General features: G+C 43.8%; 1 protein-coding gene across 5 annotated transcripts in view; it reads left to right on the top strand.

Moving 5' to 3' along the window:
* The first annotated feature begins 514 nt into the window (after window positions 1-514).
* The window catches only part of KCNC1 (potassium voltage-gated channel subfamily C member 1), a 118506-nt gene continuing 102142 nt past the window's right edge, over window positions 515-16878 (top strand). For 2 of the 5 annotated variants that reach the window (XM_083426307.1, XM_083426304.1), the window contains exon 1: window positions 518-2593. In XM_083426307.1, coding sequence (XP_083282433.1) covers window positions 2024-2593 — 570 coding nt within the window. In that variant the 5' untranslated portion in view covers window positions 518-2023. Of the gene's footprint in view, window positions 2594-16878 lie in introns of all 5 variants that reach the window. The other 3 variants (XM_083426306.1, XM_083426303.1, XM_083426305.1) reach the window with 3 other exon arrangements.

Genomic DNA, 16878 nt, shown 5'->3' with positions numbered 1-16878 from the left:
CCCCTCCCCAAATTGCCTGAGTGCATCTTTTCACGTTGACGAAAGGAGGCTCAAGGCAGTCCTTTCTATGTCTTTCTCGAAATAAAAAGCCAAAGGAAAGCTAGCAAGACCCTTCGCCAGGCCCAGCCCTGCCGTCTCCTGCAGTCCCCACATTAATCGCTGGCAGCAAGGTAGACAATGGCAATCCCAGACTCCCTCTGGCTCAGCACGCTGTCTCTCGCTCTTAAGTCTTCCAAGAGAGAAGCACCAGGTTGCCCAACCCAGGGGTCTTTCCGGTGCCCCCCCCCTCCGAATCCATTCATTCCGACGGAGAGATCCGAATCGGGACCGCTCCCCAGGATCTTCTCCAGCTGCGTGGCATCCCATTCAGAGGTGCGATCCCCGCCGCCCTCTCCCTCCCTTCCCGGCTGAGAAAATCGCACCCTCCCTTTGGCCGCCTTGCTGTGCGCCCCCCCCCCCTTTCTCTGCCTTTCCACTTCAGGTGACACTGGCGCGCGTGTAGCTGCCAGGCGCTGCCTCCCCGCGCTGCATTAGGACCCGGGGAGAACTGCTCTATTCAGAGCCCAGCGCGCCTGCGCGGTGCTGAAGTGTCCGGAGACCGGGCTGGCTGGACGAAGCAGCGAAGAACGGCAAGCGCGGCGGCGGCGGCGGCGGCGAGTTCTCTGGCACCCAGCCTTCCTTCAGCACCACCTGCGAGAGCTCTTGGGCGGCGGGCGCGAGGGAGGGAGGAGCAGACAGAGACGCGCTGATTGTCCACCTCCCTCAGCACAATCCACCTGAGGCTTCCCCAAGCTGCCTGGATCGCCTGCTCGCCTCAGCCCGACACGTAGGGAAGGAGGAATAAAGACCCCCCCCCATTCCTGATCCTTTTTTGCCTGCCCACCTCCCTTTCAAGCCCTCTCCTCGCCTTTCCATCCATCCCCAGTGGCAGCCTCCCGTCAAGGGAAGCGCTACTAGTCAAGGGCTGCGGGAGCGCTGTCCATTTCAGCACCACGCTGCCCTAAAGCAAAGGCGAGCCCACGTCGCGTGCCTAAGTCACCGCTGGTGGCGGGGAAGGTGGGGGGCGATCCGGCCAAAGCTCAGGGGCCGAAGGCGCCTTTCGGGAGGCTGTAAAGTGTGATCGGCACCAACAAGGAGGGAGCCGAAGAGGAAGAGAACATTGAAGGCGACGCGTACGGATTTGGTGGTCTTTTGTTTGAATCGGAGAGCTACATCTGGAGAATTGTCAGCTATATCTATCTCTCTATATTGCTGATTTGTTATTGCTTCGACGTTATCGCCATCCATTTAGTTGCTGGTTGTGGTTTTTCACAACCCTGCCTAAATAATAGGATTGCTACGTGTTGAGCTCTTCCTAGCAGCCACCTCTTGCTCCTGCCTCTGCTCCTAGGACGCCAGTACAGAACGATTTTTGTTTTACAAACATCAGCATCTTCAAGAGATTGGGTTTGATTGCTGCAGCTGGGCATTGGTATCTGCCCACTTTCTTCCTCCCACCTTATTTGTGTATGTGTATGTGTGTGTTGTGTTGTGGACCCCTTACTCCACTGCCTCCAGCCTCTTGTTGCATGCCCCTGCCACCACAAATCTTCCCCACTGAACCAGCTTTGTAGGTCAGCTATGTCCCACTAGATTGATTAATTGATACATCTTAATTGAGGAAGCAACCCCCTTTCCCCACTCTGACACTCACCCCTACCTACCCAATCATATCTCACAACCACTGTTCTTGGATAGCCGGCATATTCTTATTTTAAATGAGGCTTGTATGAGTTTCATTTTGCCAGTAAAGAACCCAAATCTGCCATCATTAACTTTCACTGGTACTCTTGATTTTGCCTCTGTGGGAGTGAAGGGTATAAGAGGCCAAGACCAGTGGATGCCCTTGATAGGGGCACCTCTTCCCCACATAGGAGAGGTATCAAGTTAGTTATTGATTGCAGATGAGCAGACGCCCCCTTATGTGCTTGTTGTGTGTTGTGCTTGTTTGGATGAGTCCACGACATGCCTAATAAGAGACGAGATGGGCCAGGGCGATGAGAGCGATCGCATTGTGATCAATGTGGGAGGGACTAGGCATCAGACTTACCGCAGCACCTTACGCACCTTGCCCGGCACTCGATTGGCCTGGATCGCGGAGCCGGATGCCCACAGTCACTTTGACTATGACCCCCGCACAGATGAGTTCTTCTTTGACCGGCACCCAGGTGTCTTTGCCCATATCCTGAACTACTACCGCACAGGTAAGCTGCACTGCCCAGCAGATGTCTGTGGACCTCTATATGAGGAGGAGCTGGCCTTCTGGGGCATCGATGAAACCGATGTGGAGCCCTGTTGCTGGATGACCTACAGGCAGCACCGTGATGCTGAAGAGGCCCTTGACAGTTTTGGTGGGGCACCTCTGGATAATAGTGCTGATGATGGAGATGCAGATGGCACTGGAGACTCAGGTGATGGTGAGGAGGAGCTGGAGATGACTAAACGCCTGGCACTCAGTGATTCTCCAGATGGAAGGCCTGGGGGCTTTTGGAAGAGGTGGCAGCCCCGTATCTGGGCACTATTTGAGGATCCCTATTCCTCCAGATATGCAAGGGTAAGCCAAACAACCAGCACTCAGAATACCTTATTTACACAAACTCTTAAGAGGGTTTCTAACTTGGTGCTGTTCACCAGTTCCTGGTTGCATTTCATATGCTGCAAACCATGCAGGGCCTCTCCACGTAAGGGCAGGTAAGGGAAGCCACGTGCCTTCTAAGGCTGGCACCACGTGAGTGAAGCCAGCACTTCAGAACAAGGGCAGATACAAGGGCATAACACACCAGGAGGAGATTGAACCTTATAACAAAGACCCAATATTGCAATCCATTTTAAGTAGACCTCTTTTGATAGTCACCCAAGTAACTGCCTGAGGAATATTTTGTAGTCATATTTCTCTACTGAGTTACCTACCATTTTTCTCAACAAAGTGAAGAGGTATTCATTACTACAGCCACTTGACTGAAGGCTTGTATGATGGGTTTTTTGATTGAGCTGAATGGCATTTTCTTTTATCTGATTTCCAACCCAAAGGCCAGATATGATGCTCCAGGTTCAGCCTTCACTTTAGCAATTGCGTTTCTTTATTAAACTGAGGTGACTCATATCAAGACACGCATGCAAGGTATATCTTATTGCAGAGCAGGAGGAAGATTCCTTCTTCCTCATGCCAGCATTTGAAGCAAGAGAAAATGGGTTTTGCGTCCGGCTTATTAATGTGAATGTGAACAAGACAGACAATAGACGTTGAAAAATTGGTCTCTTTGCTGATGGGGTGAAAGATGCTCCTGTGCTAATCTAGGGACAGATTCTGCTCCCTCTGATGTCACCAGCCAAACACACACTGACGTCAGTGGGGGCTGGTGAAATGTCATGCAGCTGCTTTTTGGAAGCAGTGGGGGGAAATGAAGAGGGAGATTGAATGGGAAAAGTTGCTTCACTTTTCTGAGGTCTTAAGTGGACGGGTGTATGGATGTGTGTTAAAACTATGGTTGCTGTTGTTTCCCCCATCCGCTATCATGAATGTTTTATTCCTGAGTGCATGTTTGTGTGGATAGACAAGACAAAAAAATGAAAATATCTGTGTGGGTAGAGAATGCAAAAAATGAAAAGATACTTGGAAAATGGTTGTATGCATGAAGAGCAGCCAATTTGATGACAAACACGAGATGACTTACTGGGCACAGAAAACAAATTTTGTTACTTACTGGAAGCATAAAGCTCAGCACGTATCTTAAAATGGAAAATGGTGCCAGGCTGGCAAAGGAATGAATGAGATGTGTAGAGGGAGAGCCCTGGCTTGGCTCTTTTTGATTACTCCCCATTATATACTCTTAAGAGATTTCGTACCACGTTAGCAAGTTTAATATGTAAAGCTGTGAGTCTTTACATTGTGTGTAGTAAAGATTAATTAAATATTTGCTAGATCATAAAATAATGGTGTTCTTGAGCAGCAACACTTGGATCCCAGTGATATTTTGCAAGGGGACATGAAACTGTAGAGAGAAGGTCAAATCCTTGTTTTTTTCAGACAGATCCTGCTGGCTTTCTCTAAGACCACAAACTGGATTTGAAATGGAGTCTCCCCTCTTCCCCCATAGATACTGAATTACACACAGACTAGGACCAGGCATGTCATGTCCTAGCTGGCATTGTGCAGAGCAAAGATCCTATATTTGAAGAGATGCTGTAGCTTAGTGCTGAAGCGCATGCTTTTCATTCTGAAAGTGGAATTTGTGGCACCTCTGGTTAAAATGGTTTCAGGTAGCAGAGCTGTGGAAGACATCCTGGAGATCCACTGCTAGTCAGGGCAAAACACATTGCTGAGCTAGTTGTACCAATGGCCTCTTGCTCAGGCTTCATCTGACCATGGGGCAAGAACCATAGAAAGCACCTGTGGGGCGTAATTCATGACTTTGGTGTGACTTGTATCAATTCTGGTGATGAACCATCATGCATTCTATTTATAAGTACCTCTGTCAAAAGATATAGCTGGATAATTTTTGTTCTCTTAATTTGTTTATTTTACTGTCCATTTTTTAGCTGGGTTTTTGATATGGGTTTGTGGGGTGTATTAAGCCTTTGGGTTGCATTTGCCATTGTCTAAAAGCTATTGCAAATGGCTAATTTTCCTTTAATTCATGACCTTCTATGCAGGTTTTGCAGTGTCTATAAGGAGTAAGACGACATGCAGACATTTAATTTTTAAAAAAGCTTTGTCTAATATGTTCATAGCTATTAATGGATACATTAGCAGACCTTCAGCACCTAATAATGCAAATAGAAACTAATGGATGTGTTGTGTATATAAAGGAGTACTCAGAGCTGTGCTATGGTAATTTAATAGAAAACATCACAAAGACCTCAAACTAGCTACAGAACCCATGAAGAAGAATCAATAGGCTCATTTACATACACACTATTTTTAAAAAGTCAATTGCACCAAATAAAGTGTTCATCTTGGAAAAATGCATGCACAGTTTTAATTAAGAACTGTATAGTTCTAAAATGCCCACATCAAATTAAGGCTTGCAAATTACTGTACATTTAGACTTGGAAGTTTTCAAATGGTTTTATATTTAGGTATACACAATTGTCCTGTAATAAACATGTGACTGTGGGGCTGAAGGTGAATCTCACATTTACAAAACCTTTGGGGATTCTGAAGCCTTTGGGGGTACAAAACTCCTCCTTTCCCCTGGGCTACAATTGTGACCAAATCTTCACCACATTTTAATTTTTCTCATGTCCTAAAGTTGTCCATGAAAGAATCCTAAAACTATGCAGTAAAGTATTTATTACTCAAATATTGAACAGAATAGTTCTTTTTATCCCACCCCAATGCATGTGTGTGTGTGTTGCAAGCCCCCCATCTGTGCCACATATTCACATGCAGACATCAATATTTCTTAGGAAGTGTCTGAAGGACACGATTCAGCATTTCAACTTTGCTTTTCATGACAGAGTCATCCATACGGGTCTGTTTTCTTTCTCACATTGGATGTCCAAAAGAGAAAGGAATGATCTTAAAAACTGCTATAAAGTATAGCTACCCGTGCTTGAAAAAACACCAATTCCTATCAATAAATTTACAGATACCTGTGAATTTGTTTTATCTTAATTTTAAAGCCTCACAGGCAGATGTTTTCAATGAAATATTGCTTGACATAATACTTCTCACATAGCACAGATACAAAATCCAGAAAAAAAACAAGTACTTATTTGTAACCTAATGAATAAAAGCCAATCCTGTGATTGAGAACAATTATCTCCTAGACTAATAGCTTACTCATTCTGAGTGCGAATCCTTATGTAACCAAAGCAGAAGCAGCCACATGTAAGAGAGAGGTTTCAGCAGGAAGCAACCTAAGATCTGCAGAAGTTCAAAAGCTCTTTAGAAAAAGCCCAGGTGGATCTAAAAACAGCCTAACAAGAATTGAACATTCTCAACAGAACATTGACCAACTATTGCGGAGGGAACAGAAAATCTGGGGGACAAGGGAAATAGAATGGAGTACCTGGAAGTACCATGGCTGGCTGCCATACTGAACAGGAGCACTCCACACTGCAATGTTTTGTTGCAGCAGAGTGGCGCTGTAGTCTAAACCACTGAGCCTCTGCAGATCAGAAGGTCGGCGGTTCGAATCCCCACAATGGAGTGAGCTCCTGCTGCTCTGTCCCACCTCCTGCCAACCTAGCAATTTGAAAGCACACGAGCGCAAGTAGATAAACAGGTAACACTGTGGTGGAAGGCAAACAGCATTTCCGTGCGCTCTGGTTTCCATCACGGTGTTCCGTTGTGCTAGAAGCGGTTTAGTCCTGCTGGCCACATGACCCAGAAAGCTGTCTGTGGACAAACGCCGGCTCCCTCAACCTGAAAGCGAGATGAGCGCCATAACCCCATAGTTGCCTTTGACCTGACTTAACTGTCCAGGGGTCCTTTATCTTTTACCTTGTCCTAGAAATAAAGGCAGAAGAACTGCTGCTTAGGAAGGTATGATGGCCTGATATTTTCTGGTATCAACCATACTGCTGTATTATTATTTCATAGTAATGTGGAGGTCACAAATACTGTATCACTGCATGAGTCTTTTGCATAAATGTTAAACAAAACTTAGTTCTTAATCTTAAAACTCCCCCCCCTCTGTTGCAAAGATAGGTTAGGCATGTCTTGAAGGGGAAGTGGTCTCTTGCAACAGCTTGCTTGCAGTCTACTTTGAGGGAAAAGTCTACTACCCTCCAAATCTCCTCCAAGTGACCATCCCTTGAAATGAATTAGCTGCTAATCTGAGGTATGAAAGTGTCTAAATACCTAGATTTCTTCCCTGTCTAGGTATGGTTATAAAACAATTTAACAGATCTTTTGAATAACACCCCAATGATATGTAGCAAAACTTTCACATAAGTAGAGTTTAAACAAGTAGCCAATGAAACCCAGCAGGAGTCAGCAGTTTGACCTTGAATATTTAGAATCTTGTATAAACTCCCATAATTCCTGTTTGATTTCAGAGGATCTTACTTGTAGGCTAGTGAATTCTGTAAATTCCATCTTCCAAATTCCATTTTTAGCTCGATGAGACCCAAACAGGAAATGGTAGTGGGTATGGAAAGGGATAGTTGGTGTCACTAGATTTCCTATATCAATGTTAAATGGAAGCTGTTTATTTTGACTGCAAGATGCTCTCTGAAGCAAATGTTGTTTCCCTCTTCAGCCCCCAGTTCCCCCAATTACATGTGTTTAGCCACTTTGACTGATGCCACTCTGTGCTAGCTGAAGAAACAGATTTGGGAGAGGTGTCTGAAAGAGAATTTCCTATACAAGGTATTAATAAAGGCAGCTTCCTGGTCAACAGTGATGGGAGGGAAGAGAGAGTGGCAAAGGGACAAACAGCCATGAAGGGCAGGGAAATATGTGGAGGGAGTAGAAAAGGGTGAAAAGGGATGAAATCTCAACTGACAGCAGTCCTAGGGCAGGATGTTATTTGCATCATTTGTTATTTACACTTCAAAACCACCAAGAAATTCAATGGCAAAAAGTTCTACTGAGTGTACGGTGAACATATCACGTTAACACCATCCAAATAACTTGAAGCAATGTGCACCATAGTCTTTATTTTGTGTTAGATGATGAGATAGTGAATAGAACTGACAACTCCTTGATAACCAACCTCTTTAAATTCATTGTTTGCAATACTCTTGACGTCCACCAGCCTTGTTTACGATTGGTCATCCTTGCATTCAGAAAGACTATAAAGACACAGCAATGTGGGCACCTGCATACAAATTGTTCACTGAAGAATTTCTCAAAGGTTGGCATTCCTAAGTCTCCCACTGGTAACAAAAATGTAAAGAGCCGTTCCAATGCAAGGAAAATATTTTACTGGCAGGAAGAGTGAGGAGAGGTGTCCAGGAAGATGTGATTCAAAAGAGAGAAGAAGAGGAAGATGAACAGAAGAGAAAAGAGTAGAACAGGGGCAAAAACAATTAGCAACCTCATTGCTTTATGGGTCTCCAAAGGAGCCTTTCATTTATTTATGATGGAGGAAAGGGCATAGGTAAGAATTATTAGGGAGTTATATTAAAATTTTCTTTTTAAAAAGCTAAGGAAATACGGGTTTTTCCTCTGCAACAAAGAGTTCTTTGTTGAAATAATGGCCTCCCATGATTCTAATGGAGTAAGATATTTTATGAAAATTAATACCAGTCATGGTACCTAATGTAATGCCCCATAACAAAATAGTTACCTATGCTTAAACAAAACTTTCATGAGTCTCTTGCCATCCACTGTGCCAGAATCGATCTCACATGAGAGTGCCCTGTGGGCTTAAAGTTTAGGAGAAGCTTGACACTCTTACAGTGAGGGGGGAAAGTATTTGATCCCTTGATAAAATTGCCCATTTGCCCTCTGACGAAGAAATGACTAGTCCATAATTTTATTGGTAGGTTTATTGTAGCTGTGAGAGACAGAAGCACAACAGGGAAAACCCCAGAAACCCAGAAGACAAAAGTCAGAGATTGATGTGCATTATGAGTGAAATACGTATTTGATCCCCTATCAACCAGCCAGATGTCGGGCTACCTGGTATCTTCACTGTATGTAACGAGCTGAGATTAGAAGCACCTGCTGTAAGGGAGAGGTCTTACCTGTAATCCCAGCTCATTACAGTCCCTGTACAAAAGACACCTGTCAACAGAAGCAATTAATCCAGTAGATTCCAAAATAGCCATCATGACCAAGACCAAAGAGCTGTCCAAGGATGTCAGGGACAAGATTGTAGACCTGCACAAGGCTGGACTGAGCTGCAAGACTATTGCCAAGCAGCTTGGTGAGAAGGTGACAACAGTTGGTGCAATAATTTGCAAATGGAAGAAACACAAAATAGCTCAACCTCCCTTGGTCTGGGGCTCCATGCAAGATCTCATCTCGTGGAGTTGCAAGGATCATGAGAACGGTGATGCAGTAGCCCAGAACTACACGAGGGGAACTTGTCAATGATCTCAGGGCAGCTGGGACCATAGTCACCATGAAAACAGTTGGTAACACACTACGCCGTGAAGGACTGAGATCTTGCAGAGCCCGCAAAGTCAAGACAGCACATGTACAGGCCCATCTGCAGTTTGCCAATGCACATCTGAATGACCCAGAGGAGAACTGAGTGAAAGTGTTGTCGTCAGATGAGACCAAAATTGAGCTCTTTGGCATCAACTCAACTCGCTGTGTTTGGAGAAGGAGGAATGCTGCCTACGACCCCAAGACCATCCCCACCGTCAAACATGGTGGGGGACATATTATGCTTTGGGGGTGTTTTTCTGCTAAGGAGACAGGACACCTTCACCACATCGAAGGGACGATGGACGGGATCATGTATCGTCAAATCTTGGGTGAGCACCTCCTTCCCTCAGCCCAGGGCACTGAAAATGGGTCAAGGATGGGTATTCCAGCATGACAATGACCCAAAACACACGGCCAAGGCAACAAAGGAGTGGCTCAAGAAGAAGCACATTAAGGTCCTGGAGTGGCCTAGCCAGTCTCCACACCTTAATCCCATCAAAAAATCTGTGGAGGGAGCTGAAGGTTCGAGTAGCTACACATCAGCCTCAAAATCTTACTGACTTGGAGTGGATCTGCAAAGAGGAGTGGGACAAAATACCTCCTGAGATGTGTGCAAACATGGTGGTGGCCACCTACAAGAAACATCTGACCTCTGTAATTGCCAACAAGGGTTTTGCCACCAAGTACAGTCATCTTTTGCAAAGGGATCAAATACTTATTTCACTCATTATAATGCACATCAATCTCTGACTTTTGTCTCTTGGGTTTCTGGAGGTTTTCCTGTTGTTCTTCTGTCTCTCACAGCTACACTAAACCTACCATTAAAATTATGGACTGGTCATTTCTTCATCAGAGGGCAAATTGGCAAATTTAGCAGGGGATCAAATACTCTCCACCCACCACTATATATACCTTACTTATTCAGGGAGCAAATTGAGGAGAAAAATGTAAAAGAGAATAGGAAATTCACCAAGTAATCAGATTTTCACTTTATCCTTCAAAGGAACTTGACATATCACTCTTTCTCACATTCCTTTGTTCTAGCTATAATCTCCAGATTATTTTGGTAGCATTGAGTTACATCAAGTAGCATGACAGTCAGAGAGGCTGTGATTCAACATCAGTGGATATAAATATACATCTGAAGTTTATGATTAGGACAGTTTACCAAGACCTTTCTTGGTATAGACGCCTAATATTACTTTGTGTGAAAAAAAGAAGCATGAGGCAAGTCATACAATGATAGGGACACATAAAATAGCACTATGAACTCATTTTACCAAGCTTTTTGGTGGAGGGGCCAGGAATCCATAATTTTAGTTCCTGTATTTTTGTTTTTAAATGGTTCTGTCTGTCCTGAGGTTTGCAACAACTTTTTTGTGGTGCAGCTTCACTTTAGTAGATTGACCTATAGTGTAGTTTGATTCTTTTTAATGTATGTGTGTGTGCATGCATGTGTAGGGATGTAAGCTGGAATGTAAATGGTCCTGCCATGGGGTATGTTTGGTCTAGCTAATGCCATAATACAATGTGTTCCTTGTGCTCTTTAACGGGATATGCTGACAATTCAAAAAGTAAACATATATACATAAGCTTTCAGGACAGAGTGGGTTAAAAGCCTAAATGCATGTGTAAATCAACAACCTCAAGCAGCTTGTGTATGATCTCATTATACTATTGCAAATAATATCTGTTATTAACCAGTACCGGTGATTAACTCCTACTAATAGCAACAATGGAACCTCTAGCTGTTTTCATTCTGGCTCACTACACATTCAGACATTTCTGCACGGTTTACATTGTGAACTCTTCCACAGGGCAATATATGTGGGCAGATACTTTTCTTATCATTGCATGTTTCTGGAGCCAAATCCAGAGACCCCCTGCACTCTGAACATATACAACATTTGTTAAAATAAAAAAAGACTTTTTCTTGATGGGGGGAAAATCTACTTAACTGAGCTACTTTCTGTCAGTAAGAGGTGTATGATAGTGGAACAGACTCTTTTGGAAGGTGGGGGACTCTGCTTCACTGGAGGTATTTAATCAGAGGTTGGATGGCCATCTGTCATAGGCGCTTTAATTGAGATTCCTGCATTGCAGGGGGCTGGACAAGATTTCCCTTGCAGTCCCTTCCAACTCTACAAGTCTATGATTCTATGGATCTTAAACAATACAATAAAAATGCAACCATCTTTTCAATCTGGAAATGTTAGTCTGAAAAACCTGGGTGTCACAACTTGATTCATAAAACCACTTGGGAATACCTGTTTTTGACAAGGCAATTTGGATCTTCGCATTCTTTTGTAATGCACCTAGCCCATTAGGCTTTCAGTTCCTGGGTGAGAGAACATTTCATCACCTAATGATCATAAATGGGATCTGATTCCAGTGCAATACCTCACAGTCACTGGTGCTACAGCATTAGTGGGGCACCAGCCTATTTGTGATGCAGCTGCCTCATGCTAGGAGCTTGAGCAGCTGTGCAAAAGCTAAACAATTCTGGGGTATGTGATGCAGCCATCGATAGCCTCTTACACTCTATGCTGCCGACTATTCATTATGATGTATTTATTTTTATTTATTTTAAGAAGTTCTAGTCTGTCCTTTTTGTGTTCAGACCCAGAAACCTCCCCCCTAAATAAATTCACACATGACTCAAATTTTGGTTTTGATTTTTGGCAGAATTTAAGCCACAACTTTATTGATTACAGAAAGTGACTGGTTGCATAGGGTCTGGTTTGACTAGCTCCCTGCCATGCAGGTAGCGCTGACCCAGGGTTCCAGCATAGGTCAGCCAAGGGTGAACACCTGGATAAGTGGAAAGCCGGGAACAGGCTAACTCCACCACCCAAATGTCCCCCTGGACTCAGGCATGGGCACAACCCCCTCTCAGGGGTTGACCAAACCATCAAGTCCCTGGATTCCTTTAACGGAATATCCTTCACATAGGGATGGTGAGAGTGTTCTCCCATCCCTATCACCTGAACCAGAGCCTATCTGCAACCTTACAAGTTGTGACGATTTGCTACGTGGCAGATGAAACCCAAATGGCACCAGCCAATCAGGCAAGTGGGGAAAATTCCTGCCGTGCCCCTGTCCCAATGACAGACGACACACGACGGCATAGCAAGGTCAAGAGCAAAGCCTTAAAAGTAGAGAGAGGTGGGTGTTCCGAATGCGCGTGCCAAAAGAGGAAGCTCTGGGTCACATGCATGGGCATAAATAGGTCCCTTGAACTGTTTGGACTGCGTCCCATTGGCCAGATTGTACCCAGCTTTGAGGGACATACCTATCGGGTGTTGTGGCTGTCCAAACGTACCCACCCACAACACAGGGTGTCAGTTTTCCAGGTCTCACCACAATACGTGCTCTCATTAAGGGAGGACTCGATTCATCATTACCAATCTCAGGGCAGATTGTATTAGCCCAGGCACTGATGAGAACAGTAGAACTAACCCTGTAAAGTTAGTTCAAGCAGATAAGGAAGGAGACATCACTTTCCAAGTAGAATATGCTTCTTTAGTCACTATGGTGCAAGCTAATGCTTGAACAGACTTGAGCCTTTTCCACCCTCCAGTTTCTTGGTCTCTGATACTTTGAGAAACTGCAACAAAGCTCAGTCAATGAGTGATCTATCCTCTTAGTTTCCTCCAGTTTCTTCTCTTCATTCCTTCACCTCTGTCCATGTGTTAAGTCAAGTATTTTTATTCTAGCTGTATCTTTAGTTTACATTTCCTGTAAATAGTTCACACTTCAGCATTGGCCTAAGTTTAAAATGACAATTAATTGTTGTTTAGTCATTTAGTCGTGTCCGACTCTTCGTGACCCCATGGACCGGAGCACGCCAAGCACTTCTGTCTTCCACTGCCTCCCACAGCTTGGTCAAACTCATGTTGGTAGCTTCAAGAACACTATCCAACCATCTCGTCCTCTGGCGTCCCCTTCTCCTTGTGCCCTCCATCTTTCCCAACATCAGGGTCTTTTCCAGTGAGTCTTCTCTTCTCATGAGGTGGCCAAAGTATTAGAGCCTCAGCTTCACGATCTGTCCTTCCAGTGAGCATTCAGGGCTGATTTCCTTCAGAATGGAGAGGTTTGATCTTCTTGCAGTCCATGGGACTCTCAAGAGTCTCCTCCAGCACCATAATTCAAAAGCATCAATTCTTTGGCGATCAGCCTTCTTTATGGTCCACCTCTCACTTCCATACATCACTACTGGGAAAACCACAGCTTTTACTATACGGACCTTTGTTGGCAAGGTGATGTCTCTGCTTTCTAAGATGCTGTCTAGGTTTGTCATTGCTTTTTTCCCAAGAAGCAGGCGTCTTTTAATTTCGTGGCTGCTGTCTCCATCTGCAGTGATCATGGAACCCAAGAAAGTAAAATCTCTCACTGCCTCCATTTCTTCTCCTTCTATTTGCCAGGAGGTGATGGGACCAGTGGCCATGATCTTCATTTTTTTGATGTTGAGCTTCAGACCATATTTTGCGCTCTCCTCTTTCACCCTCATTAAAAGGTTCTTTAATTCCTCCTCACTTTCTGCCATCAAGGTTGTGTCATCTGCATATCTAAGGTTGTTGATATTTCTTCCGGCAATCTTAATTCCGGCTTGGGATTCATCCAGCCCAGCCTTTCGCATGATGAATTCTGCATATAAGTTAAATAACCAGGGAGACAATATACAGCCTTGTCGTACTCCTTTTCCAATTTTGAACCAATCAGTTGTTCCATATCCAGTTCTAACTGTAGCTTCTTGTCCCACATAGAGATTTCTCAGGTGATCAGGCACTCCCATTTCTTTAAGAACTTGCCATAGTTTGCTGTGGTCAACACAGTCAAAGGCTTTTGCATAGTCAATGAAGCAGAAGTAGATGTCTTTCTGGAACTCTCTAGCTTTCTCCATAATCCAGCGCATGTTTGCAATTTGGTCTCTGGTTCCTCTGCCTCTTCTAAATCCAGCTTGCACTTCTGGGAGTTCTCGGTCCACATACTGCTTGAGCCTTCCTTGTAGAATTTTAAGCAATTAATTACTCAACAGCTTATATTTATGGTCCTAGGAAGCAAGCAGTAAATAATCGTAAAAATTTACATGTATTGTTGTGTTTTGTTTACAGCGTGAGAATAATAGGCCCAAGCTGATTGTGTCACAAAGTTTGTTGCCAATATTCCCATTTATGTCAGGGAGAGAGAGAAAATGGGTCTCATGGGTGTAAAGCAGAAAAACAGATCACTTGAAGTGAAAGCATTGCTTAAAAGATGGAGACATTTATATATTATGAGTTAAAACAAAGCTGTCTTGACAAGTTAAAGTTAAATAAGCATAATTTATACATATCTGGTGGCTGTTGACATCTACCAGTTGTTACTATCTTTTTAGTAGGGACGTGGGTGGCACTGTGGGTTAAAGCCTCAGCGCCTAGGACTTGCCGATCGCATGGTCGGCGGTTCGAATCCCTGCGGCGGGGTGCACTCCCGTCGCTCGGTCCCAGCGCCTGCCAACCTAGCAGTTCGAAAGCACCCCCGGGTGCAAGTAGATAAATAGGGACCGCTTACCAGCGGGAAGGTAAACGGCATTCCGTGTGCTGCGCTGGCTCGCCAGAGCAGCGTTGTCACGCTGGCCACGTGACCCGGAAGTGTCTGCGGACAGCGCTGGCTCCTGGCCTATAGAGTGAGATGAGCACACAACCCTAGAGTCTGGCAAGACTGGCCCGTGCGGGCAGGGGTACCTTTACCTTTTTTAAAGAAATCCTAGAAAATGGTCATGGGTTGGATCCTGCTCTCTCATGAGTGGAGTTCTGTTCACAGGGTGCTTCACAGGAGGAAGCTGGAGAGACAATTTTTGCAGATTCTCCCTTCTGCCTTCTGTGGATCCTGAAAAGCCAGAGGATTGGGAGACCCTTTGCAGCAGCATGAAAGGAGGCAGTGGGGGCTGCCAAGGGAAAGTGGAATCAGCAAAAATCACCACCCTTGCCGCCTCCACCTCCAGTGGAACTTTCCACTAGATCAGAGCTTCCTCCACAAATGGAAGGAATCCCGCTATTTGCAGAAGGCCATGTCTCTAGATGCAAACTGGCATTAGCAACATTTGCCACTGAGAGCAGCTGAGAACAGAGAAATTTTATCAGCATTTTCCCATTACAGAATCGGACATTTACCAGAAACTCTCACCTTATATGAATTGCATGCAAAGGTCAACATTCACCAGAATTCTGACCTGAACATATAAAAACCATGTCTTGACAAGAGCCACAAGCAACAGGCATCTGGTTTTGAACTGTTGTCAAATATGGGTGTCCTATTTCATTCTACTATCTTTATTTCATTTTAGTGTTCAGGAAATTTGTGACCACAGCATTGCTGAGTGCTGTGTTTGTTCAAGAACTGGTGAGTGTTGAGAAAAATCAATACACAGGGTTCAAACCTGAAAAGTTGTACTTAATGCAAAAGATCATTCCCTTAAAATATTTCATTTATGTTAAGTAGAATTACTCACAAAGGATTGGGCCTTTCCTTTATTTTGAATAAAACGGCAATATGTCATTTTAAGGGCTGTGCAATTACCTTTCAAATTCTACATGTTGAAAATACAGGAGGAAACATTTCTGCAAGACTGAGTTGGTTTCTTCTGTTGAATATTACATTATGTAAGTAGGTGATTCATTCAAATGCAGATGACAGGATATAGATGTTGGAATAGTAGATAGAATGCAATTTAAAATCAGGTGGAGCCAATGCATGGCATGAAATAAAAAAGACACCTGAAATCCTGATTTTTCACTGGACAGCAGATTATTTTGCATGCTGAATTATTAAATCCATATTGCCAGCTTTCATCACTGCTTCCTGCCTGCAGACCAGCCACTATTTAAAGAGAGATACACTGCAGATGGATGTCATAGTGGAACATGCTGGCTTTGTGATTGGCGGCTAAAATGGAAATGGTTGAATATAGAGATGTACCAAGTAGCAATTATGAGCTGGGACAGCTGTGTAAGCAAGGCTAGAAATGCTAAACAAAAGCAGAATTTATTGTACTTTGTTATGATAAAATTATATCTTTGTGCAGAAGGCTTATTCTTCTTCACTAGTGATGGAGCTTTGTTATGCTGAATTCTCCTTATTCCAATATATCATATGCCTGCAACAAAAGGCCCACAGAATGTATGAATGTACCTTTCCCCTCCAATGCTTTTTCAGTTGATGTTCAATATGCATTCGTGGAATCACTTAATCAACTCAAATATACATTGAATTGTTTGTGAATGCAATCAATTTTAGAATGAATTTAAAAGTAGTTTTCTCTGCTCATTCCAGATCAAAGTCTAAACATTCATGAATTTAGTGAGTACAGTACAGATTGCTTTTTGTCTTAATTCAAAACACACTGCCCTTCTCCTTCTTCCAGGTCACTTTATGTTAATATTAAATTCCCACCCTTGATTATATGAATATTTTGGAAGGTCCTGCAACTTTTGCTGTGCAGTCCTATACATGCCTACTCAGAAGTAAATCTCATTGAATTCAATGTGGCTTTCTCCAAGGCAAGTACTGTAATTAGGAATAGGACTGTAGGATCATACAAAAGTGTTTGTGGAGTTTGTTTTACTCCACAGACACCCCCAATGATTTCACTGGCACACGCTACAGAACAAAGGATAACATGATCTGGCCTTGGTGGATTCTCATTTCCTTCAGATGTGATTTATGTATGGCATCACACTCAAATTAATCATGCTATAAAATTTTGAATAAATCTATGCTCCAAGGTTTTCTCCAGTAATTGCTTATGA

This window comes from Podarcis tiliguerta, assembly GCF_965153285.1.
Source record: "Podarcis tiliguerta genome assembly, chromosome: 1".
NCBI classification, from domain to species: Eukaryota; Metazoa; Chordata; class Lepidosauria; order Squamata; family Lacertidae; genus Podarcis; species Podarcis tiliguerta.
Note: the sequence above shows the minus strand (reverse complement) of the source record. Positions and strands in the feature narration are given on the sequence as shown.